A 9,732-nucleotide genomic window follows, 5' to 3' on the forward strand; every position below is an offset into this window, starting at 1 on the left:
GGAATAGTAACATTTGCTTCTTAGGAAAATGAAGTTGTGATGACAACTCTGCAATGGGGCATGAAATGTTTTATTTTACGCCGCATCAGATTTTCTTCTGCCTCCACATTTCGGCTGTAAGTCTATTTATAATGTAAAATGAAGAAATACAGTACAATGTGTAAACACAAGTATGGAAGCAAGCCTTGATTTATAGCGTAAGATTTAGCGCTCGGATATAAATACAGCTCTCGCATTTGTAAACTGCAGAGCAATGAGGTCAATGATAGCCAAACTTCCTTACAAGGAAAAAATGTGTTTCTTGTGTATTAAAAACTTGGAAATAATACATGTTCAAAAGTTATTCATTTAAGCTGTTATACAATCATTTTATGTTTTTCATACAGGATGCACTTTGCATATGTATCAAACTGGACTGGATGGAAGCATTTACTGGTTGCTGCAATAGTGACTACTGTGCTTAGGCGTCCCAATACTCATGCTGGGTGTCCGTATCGTCTGGTCTTTAGCAATCAGTATATAATAGTATAATAATAAATATATGTAACAGCCACACACGCCAGACCACGATGCATAGCTCCCAACTGTCCCGCTTTTAGCGGGACTGTCACGTTTTTTAACCCCTGTCCCGCCTCCCCGGTCAATTGATGATTTGTCACGGATTTCCCCGCTGGGTTCCGCTCTGGCTTGGCATGTCCCGCCTCCATGTCCCGCCTCCGTCTGTGTTCCGCCCCCCGACACCTACTTCCTTCTCTGAATGGCTGCAGTGAAGCCAGGAGGCGTGGTAAGCATCTTCCCGCTGCTGTGACAGAGATCAGGTCTTCGGCAGAGTCACACCTCCCCCTCATCATGATGGCTGCCCCTCTCCCGAGTTTGGCCCCGCCCCCCGTGTTACGATGTGCCTGCTTGATGGGGCTCTGTGTATGAGCACAGCCCAGCACCTCCCCTCAGTCCGAATTTGGCCCCGCCCCCTCCTCTGAGCATATACCTGCTCTGTGATGGGGCTGTGAGTGAGCACAGCCCAGCACCTCCCCTCAGTCCGAATTTGGCCCCGCCCCCTCCTCTGAGCATATGCCTGCTCTGTGATGGAGCTGTGTCTGTGTGTGAGCACAGCCCAGCACCTCCCCCTCAGTCCGAGTTCGGTCCCGCCCCCCTGAGAAAGCATGTGTCTGCATACAGAAGAAGATGTGGGCACAGAGCCAGACAGACTGAGGAGTGCGGGCAGCCAAAGAAGGTAGGCACATTTTAAAAAAGTTTCTCTGAATAATTAGTTTGGTCAACTTAAAGATGCATTCAGTCGCGCGCACTGGTGCACAGGAGAGGAGAAGTGGGTGAGCACTGCTCGCTCCTGCCCCTCTCCATAGAGATACATGGCGCACGGCGCCATAACATGGGGGAATATGGGACATGTCCTTTTTTTCCCCGGGTGCAGTGCGGTGCCGCACGGCTTCTGCACTGCTCCGTGCGCCCATTGCTGGTCAATAGGGGACATATATACGCCAGCCGTATATATGTCCCCCAACAGCAGTGTGAATATAGCCTAAGTTTAGGTTATGAGAAATCAGGGGTTTTTTTTATTCTTGATCAGGGTTTTTCGGATTCTTTGAAAAACCCTTATTAACCCCCTTGCTGTTCTGCGTCCAATATATCGGACGCAGAGCCGATGCCGGTTCAGCTCAAGATCTGAGCCGAACCGGCATCGGGACACACGGGGTGCCGGCTATAACTAATACCCGACACCCCAGTGTAACACGCGTTTAAAAAAACTAAAATCCTGGCAGCTGCAGGGCGCTTCTTGAACATAAATGAACATATAACCGACAAAGTTTTACCTTTCTAAATTTCATCTCCATTTTGATGTAATTGCTATGAAGATCTCAAGGGGTTAATAATCTTCCTAAAAGTTGTTTCTGATAGTTTGTGGGGTGCAGATTTGAAAATGGTTTGATATATAGGGGATTTTGATGTTGAATATGTAAAATTTCATTCAAAACTGTATTTATCCCTAAAATGGTCAATTCTGAAAATCCGGAAAATCTATGTTCGATTTGTAGCCGCGTGACATCTGAATAAATTATCCAGACATTTCAAAAATTATGAAAATGTTAAGTAGACATACGGAAAATGTTATTCAGCAACTTATTTAGGTGGTAAAACTATCTACCTGAAAATGCGATGATCATTTCGAATTTCCAATGATAAATTTCCACTGTATTGCTAACAATCCCTCTAAAACTCCTTGCACCACATTTGTCAAGAGTTTTATACTGCTTTAGACCCTTTTGAACTAGTATGACAAAGGGGACATGGTATAAAGTAATGGACAAAATCTGGCATACATTAAGCCAATTAAAGGGGTTTTCCTACAAAGAGAAGTAAGACCCTATGCACGGGATAGGGCCCAACTTGCTGATCAGTGAGGGTCTCAGAGCTGAGACCCCCGCAGATCGCGAGAATGAGGGGTCCAACCGACCCCTTGCTGCTCCGTCAGATTAATGGAGCAGACAGCCGCGATTGACCGTTCTGCTCCATTAATTTCTATGAAGCTGATGGAGATCAGTGAGCGCCGCGCTCGGCGATCTCCGGCAGCTTCATAGAAATTAATGGAGCAGAATGGTCAATCGCGGCTGTCTGCTCCATTAATCTGACGGAGCAGCAAGGGGTCGGTTGGACCCCTCATTCTCGCGATCTGCGGGGGTCTCAGCTCTGAGACCCTCACTGATCAGCAAGATGGGCCCTATCCCGTGCATAGGGTCTTACTTCTCTTCGTGGGAAAACCCTATTAACAGGAGGTGTTAAGTGAAGAGCAAATTAGTAAGAGTAATTTATTTTTCAGACCAAGCTCAAAGATCTACAACTGCCAACTTGACATTTTTTAGACTGACCATCAACCTTGACTTCTCCAAAGAAATCCAGATCGTGTTGGGGGTAAGTAGGCTACAATCTGCAGTAACTGAATTAAAATGTAAGTGTTATGCCAAGGGAGTGATATTAAAATTGTCCAATATACAGTACTTTATTTTGTTAAGGAATTCTGCTTAGTTTGTAAAACTAAGAAAAGCTTTTATCTCTTTGTTGACAGTCAAATCCTTATTTTAGCCTGATAGTGTTTTTTAGTGAGGTTGAATACAGGTAAGATCTTATCTCCTGTTCTTTGTCTATACAGCTCTGAGTAATTATATTAACTCTCCCTGCTCTCTCCCTGACATTATTCTATAAGTGGTATTTTTTTAATAGATTGTTTTTTTTCTTTATCTCTGTCTTTTACTATAAGCTGATAAGGAAAGGCTGCTAATCAGGGAGACATAAATAATCAGCTCAGTTATAAAATAGAATGGGAGAGAACAGGAAGGGTTAAAACTCATGACTCAGAGCCATATGGGCAAAAACAGGGAGATTAGATATAACCTATAATCCTCATCCATAGACACACACTATATGGAATACAGGTAAACAGGTAGTACATATCTGAGTACACACCCGCTAGCTCTCCTACATAGCATTGCTTTGTGCAGGAAGACGCTGAAAAAGAGGATTTTTTTGCAGCAGGTAAGTACTGTTCTTTTTATTTTTTCATGCCCCCCACTACCCCCTTGGCAATGAGCATGTACCCCCCCCCCCCCCCCCATGGAAACAAGCATGTCTCCACCTACCTACTTGGCAACGAGCATGTTCCTCTACGACCCCTTAGCAACAAGCATGTTGCACTATACCCCTTGGCAATTGGCATTTTTTTGTTTGTTTCTTTTTTTTTTATCTTCCAGGACCATGCATGCAGTAATAATAATAGGTGAACTGTATATAGCTATTATTGTGGGGTGCATATAGTTATTATGGGTGGTATGTAGTTCTAATAGGGGACTGTATATAGTTAGTTATTATAGGGGGTGTTTGTAGTTATTATAGGGGTCTGTATATAGTTGTCATAGGGGGACTGTATGTAGTTAATACTGGGGGTGCATATAGTGATTACTGGAAGCTCTATATAGTTATTGTTAGGGGGCTGTATATAGTGATTACTGGGGGAGCCTTATATACTGATTGCTGGGGGGCTGCATACAGTAGTTACTGGAGGAGCTGTATATAGTGATTGCTGGGGGAGCTGTATATAGTGATTGCTGGGGGAGCTGTATATAGTGATTGCTGGGGGAGCTGTATATAGTGATTGCTGGGGGAGCTGTATATAGTGATTGCTGGGAGAGCTGTATATAGTGGTTGCTGGGGGAGCTGTGTATAGCTATTGCTGGGAGAGCTGTATATAGTGGTTGTGGGGGAGCTGTGTATAGCTATTGCTGGGGGGCCTGTGTATAGCGATTTCTGTTCTTTGTCTGGGCTACATTCAATGGGGGCCCCCACAAGATTTTGCGCCCGGGGCCCCCACCAATCTTAATCCAGCCCTGCATTTAGTACAACTGTGTGCCGTCTTTTCAAAAACAGATAGGATATGTTTTAACCTTGGTGGAAAGTAATTTCAATGACACTCAATTTTTTTATATTTTAAGTCATTAATAGAGGTTAATAATATTTACATATTTCCAGGTTTTTGATGATCTTTGTGAATAAACGGAGGAATTGTTTGGTGAGTCAAAAGTTTGACTGTTCAGTTTGCTTTGTTTAGGCTAAATAAAGTTGATTTTGAAAAAATTTTATGTCGTCTGTCAGTTATTTTGAATGTTCCAGTATGCAAGTTTTTTTTTATAAACAAAGATTTCCTTTCCAGGGTATTTTTCCTGTTTCTATTTTTTTATCCACAAATTATTGTCCTGTTGCAGAATGCAGCTAGAAACCACTATAGAAAAAATACAAAGTTTTTTTTCACTACATTTTTGATTCTTTATACTACCCTACTGGGAGATGCTGACAATTCTGCATGCTAAATTTCCATGCTGCAATATAAAAAAAAGTGTGCACAAGATTAAGGGCTTATTCACACAAATGTGCTAGATCCCTGAATACTAGATTGTGAGGTGGGCACATTTCAAGGATTGAACGTTGAAATTTAATACTTCTTTGCAGAACAATTGCTCTGTAATCATGTTCTTAGCACTATGCTGTTTTTCTGCAGGGAAGCAGGGTCTCCTTGTATTATATATAACTATGACGCGTGTCACTCCTGTTCACAGAATAGCATACAGTTCATGAAATGCGATCACCACAAAGTCTTGTTTCACGGATCATACATATTTAAGTGAATAATATCTCTTTCACTGTGTTGGTAACGTAAAAGGCACTTTTTTTAAATTTCTGAGGTACCTCCATTTGTTGAGAAGGTAGACATATACAGGAATTATTGCTGTAAATAAAATCTTTGTTTTTATGATGGTGCAATATAACCTCAATAATCACTTATCTATTTGAACACAATCACATTTAGATTTTATTATCATAGCTTACACACCCTGACCACAAGTGGACAGATATGGTTGGCCTGTAAATCACTTCAACTCTGTGGAACAGCAGCGTTCATCCAGACAATAGAGTGGTGCTTCTGTTCAGCGTGGCAAAAGCTACTACCTGCATTGTATGTAACTATTATGTACAAAACCTCATCCCTAGCATACATCTTTAGAAGACCTCCTTAATGCAACATAGAAACAATTAGGTCTGAAGTCATACATTATTTTTGTTTCCTGATTATGAGACAATTTTAAATCATAGTTGGCACAAAAGTGTTTTTTGCTTCAAATGCGCTAACTTGCTTGTCTGTTGGGGTTATGTTTGCCATCTTAAACAGTTTCCAGTTTCCATAAAGTTATATCTGCCATAAGAGTAATTAATTGTAAATTTATCAAAGGTCTATAAGAAAACAACATGGCCGAAAAATCCTGTGAAACTCCAAAGAAAAAGGCAAAAAGGCTCTCCCATTTTAAGGATGCATGGATGAAGGAGCATCCATTTCTTAAGAAATCACGGCGAGGAAACTCATTTGCTTTTTGTGAACTTTGTGCAGCAGATTTTTCAGTGGGTCATGGTGGTTATAATGATATAACCAGACATATAGCTACAGATAAGCATGGCGGTTCAGCCAAAGCCATGGCACAGTCCAAAACAGTGTCTTCCTTCTTTCCTGCTTCTGATTCCAAATTAGCTGAAAATGTCATCAGAGCAGAAGTATTATTTACTGGTTTTTTGGTTGAGCATAACATTTCTATTGCAACAAGTGACCATGTAAGACCCTTAGTTAAGAAAATGTTTACAGACTCTAAGATTTCTGAAAGCTATGCATGTGCAGCAACCAAAACCACACACATTATTCAGGGGGCCATAGCACCAGAGGCTCTCTGCAACGTAAGGGATTGTATTCAAAGCCAGAAACAATACTTTGGCATCTCATTGGATGCTAGTTCTGATCAGTTTGAAAAATATTTTCCTGTTTTGGTCACATACGAACATCCTGATACAGGGCTTATTGTTATAGAATTTTTGGACATGGTTGCATGTCCATCTGGAAGAGCCCAAGACCTTTTTATTGCGGTGGACACCATGTTAAAAAAACATAATGTGTCCTGGAATATGTGTGCTACGTACTCAGCAGATAATGCTGCCAATATGCAGGGAAAGCACAACAGTGTGGTGTCCAGAATCAGAAGTGCCCAAAGTTCAAAACAAAAAATTTATGCTGTGGGCTGTCCCTGTCACTTAGTCCATCTAATGGCTGAACACGCAGCTAAACCACTATCTGTTTGTGTGGAAGATCTCATTATAGACATTTACTTCCACTTCCAAAAAAGTGCAAAAAGAGTAAGCACCTTGCAGGAGTATATGGCCTTCTGCAACACAGGCGTGCGAAAGCTTGTGAAGCATGTAAAGACCCGCTGGTTGTCTCTGGAGAAATCTATTGAAAGAACATTATTTAATTGGGATGCCCTCACCTCTTATTTCATTAGTACATTTGAGGAGGATAGCAGCGGTCTTGGTGCAAGGGAAAAGCGTATTCTGTCCAGCATCCAGAATCCAATGACAAAAGTCTATCTTTTATTTTTGCATTCTGTGCTACCGGTCTTTAATTCTTTTAACATACTTCTTCAAACAGAAGCTCCAATGGTACACCAATTGTTTCCAGCAATGGTCACTCTTTACAAAGACATTTTGGTTAGATTTATCCAGCCAACGATTATTGCTAGAGCTGAAAATATTATGGATATTGATTATAGTGACCCATCTGTACAACTGCCCCTGGAGGATGTTCTGATTGGCTTCGAAACAAGAAACCATTCAAGGAGGGAGAACCTGATCGACACCTCCGGGTTTCAGAAATTTGCCAGAGAAACCGTCTCTTTTTATTGCACAGCCCTGGATTACATGAAGAAGGCTATGCCTCTAGAAGACCCAGTACTTCGAAGTCTCTCATTTGTCAATCCAGATTTGCGATTATCCGCAAACATTGAGGATATTCGCACAATAACGGAAAGATTTCCAAATGTTATTGATCAGCAGGACATGGACAAACTTTTGAATCAATTCAGAGACTACCAAAGTTGTGATCTTCCAGTGAAAAAATATCTCAGAATTGACGAATTTTGGCATCAGCTATCCCTAATCAAAGATCCAGTTACTGGACATTATACATATGGTGTCCTTTGCAGGCTTGTCAAGTTTGTTCTGCTTATTCCCCACAGCAATGCCTCGTGTGAGAGACTGTTTAGCATTATTCGAAAGATCCTTACAGATCAACGGAGCAGCCTGGGAAAAAATCCTGTTACACAACAGCCAGGTCCAAATGTGTATGAGTCGGTAACATCAGTAAAAAACACCCTATGTGCAATCCTGGCCAGCAAAATTAATATATTTTCATCAACACCATGTTATAAGTGGCAGCCTTCCCCACAGCTACTGAAAAAAGCTAAATCGGCTACTTTCCTGGCTTTATCCCACAGAAGAGAAGAAAGAGCTGGTGGTGCAACTGGCCATAGGGAAGAAAGCCTTTTACCGAGCACTGAGCCCAGCGATGCACCTACAGCAAGTTCAAGTATCATAACAGAAGCACCATCTGCTCCTGCCAAGAGACCAGCATCTTTGATAACAACATTTGGACTTCCAGCATCAAAAAAAATTACAAGCAGTTCTGCTTCAAAGAAAAAGTCAACAGGAGGACAGAAAAAAGGACAAGTTGGCTCTGCTCAAACATCCGCTTCTGTTGAAAGTAGTCCACCAGGAGCTGCTGCTGAGGACGATGATGTTGTGATCCTTGATTAATAACCTATTGTTCCACAAAGTTACTGTAGTTACCTACAGTACAGTATAGTTATTTATTTATTGTTATTTATTCGTTAAATATTGTTTAAAATTTGTTGGTCGCCTACAATTGCACTTTGCGTAATGGTTGCTACTATATATTAGAGTGATCATGTTGTTTGCAGTAATATACTGCTCTTGTTTAGGTTTTCTAGTGAGACATTGAAATCAAAATAATATTTTGTAGCACTTTATAATGTAAAAAATACTGACTTAAAAAGGATTCTGCCAAAGCTACTTTAATGTTCTATTGCACCTTACCTTTTGAAAATAAATGTTTTTGTTATTTTCCCTTATTATCTCTTTAAATTGAAATACTTGAGGGGGGGGGGGCAGCAAGTGTTATCCAAGTTTTGAAAAGTAATGTAACCAATAGACCTGATTGATAAGGCTGTGTTCAAACAAATATTTTCTGTTGAAGATTTGGAACCCGTCAGCAGAAATTGACATAATATACCACTACCAGAATATTGTCAAGCAGAAAATCTGAAAATCAACTTTGAGATTTAAATTGGTTGTATAAAGTCAGAGGCTGAGAATTTTGCATTAAGCCAAGATTCAAGGCCTTGCATCAAGCCACATCACCAACTGGGCCTCTTGAAGCCTGGTTCATGATGTTAATTAAAACAGAGGAGGAGTCCTGAGGCAGGGTGAGCTTGACTTTAGTGTTAAACTCTCCCCTTTCCTGACTTTATACAACTAAAGTGAATATTCTGCATGATGCCACCACCCTGGGTCATGGAAGGAACACAATCTAGAGGACAACACACTGCAAGTGGTTTACTAGGCCAATTTCTGCTGACAAGTTCCATTAAGGCTACGTTCACATGTTGCATTTTGTAACGCCAAGGTTGCATATCAGTTTCTACTGTGGTAACAAGGACATGTTTAGCTTTGTTTACAATGGGTAAACATAGGGTCAGTGATTCCAAAATTATATTATTTACCAACGTAATATATAAATATGAAGGAAAAGATTATGTGTGAATTTCTGTAATTGATAAGGGGCGTGGCAAGGGGCGTGGCAAGTGGGTGTGGCTTACATGGGAAAAATCGCCGCGGCGCGCTTCGCGCGCCGCCCTCTTGTCCCTCTTTCCCTCCCTTGAAAGTTGGGAGGTATGCACGATGGGCTAGCAGGGGCGAGTTCTTTAGGATTCTGAGGGTGTGTAGTTTAGGGGATATTAGGCCCAGATAGATAAGCACATGTTCCACAGTCTCTTTGAACAGTTTATTCTCAGCAGTCTGAACACTTCAGTCAGCAATCACAGTAATAATAATCCAAGACAAGTTCTAGGGGCAGTGACTTCAGTACCTGATGTATGAGGCTGAGGTGTCTCTGTGCTCCAGTGTCCTCCCTCTGCACATGTCTCTGGACCCTCTGTAGCTTCTGCAGTTACTTATATTCATTCTCTCTGTCCTGTACAGAAATATCTTGTGCTTCCGGCTTTTTCTAATGTGCAACTAATGTGCAATCTCTTCCCAGCTTTGCTGAGGTGT

The 9,732-nt window shown here is 41.3% G+C and overlaps 1 protein-coding gene across 3 annotated transcripts; it reads left to right on the forward strand.

The window, feature by feature from the left end:
• The first annotated feature begins 577 nt into the window (after positions 1 to 577).
• On the forward strand, positions 578 to 9,350 carry LOC140122297 (uncharacterized). 3 transcript variants are annotated; one of them, XM_072143008.1, is made up of 2 exons: positions 578 to 1,234; positions 2,837 to 9,350. In XM_072143008.1, the coding sequence occupies exon 2, from the start codon at positions 5,812 to 5,814 to the stop codon at positions 8,194 to 8,196; it is 2,385 nt and encodes a 794-aa protein (XP_071999109.1). In that variant the 5' UTR covers positions 578 to 1,234; positions 2,837 to 5,811; the 3' UTR covers positions 8,197 to 9,350. The 3 variants fall into 3 exon arrangements, with proteins under 3 accessions (XP_071999109.1, XP_071999111.1, XP_071999110.1); XM_072143010.1 differs by having other exon boundaries at positions 578 to 784; XM_072143009.1 differs by lacking the exon at positions 578 to 1,234 and having other exon boundaries at positions 2,738 to 2,928; positions 4,540 to 9,350.
• Positions 9,351 to 9,732: the final 382 nt, after the last annotated feature.

The sequence above is a fragment of the Engystomops pustulosus genome, chromosome 3, assembly GCF_040894005.1.
Source record: "Engystomops pustulosus chromosome 3, aEngPut4.maternal, whole genome shotgun sequence".
Classification (NCBI taxonomy): Eukaryota; Metazoa; Chordata; class Amphibia; order Anura; family Leptodactylidae; genus Engystomops; species Engystomops pustulosus.

Excerpts from the sequence above, each read along its gene's own strand:
- LOC140122297 (XM_072143008.1), top strand. The coding sequence starts at position 5,812 with ATGGCCGAAAAATCCTGTGAAACTCCAAAGAAAAAGGCAAAAAGGCTC.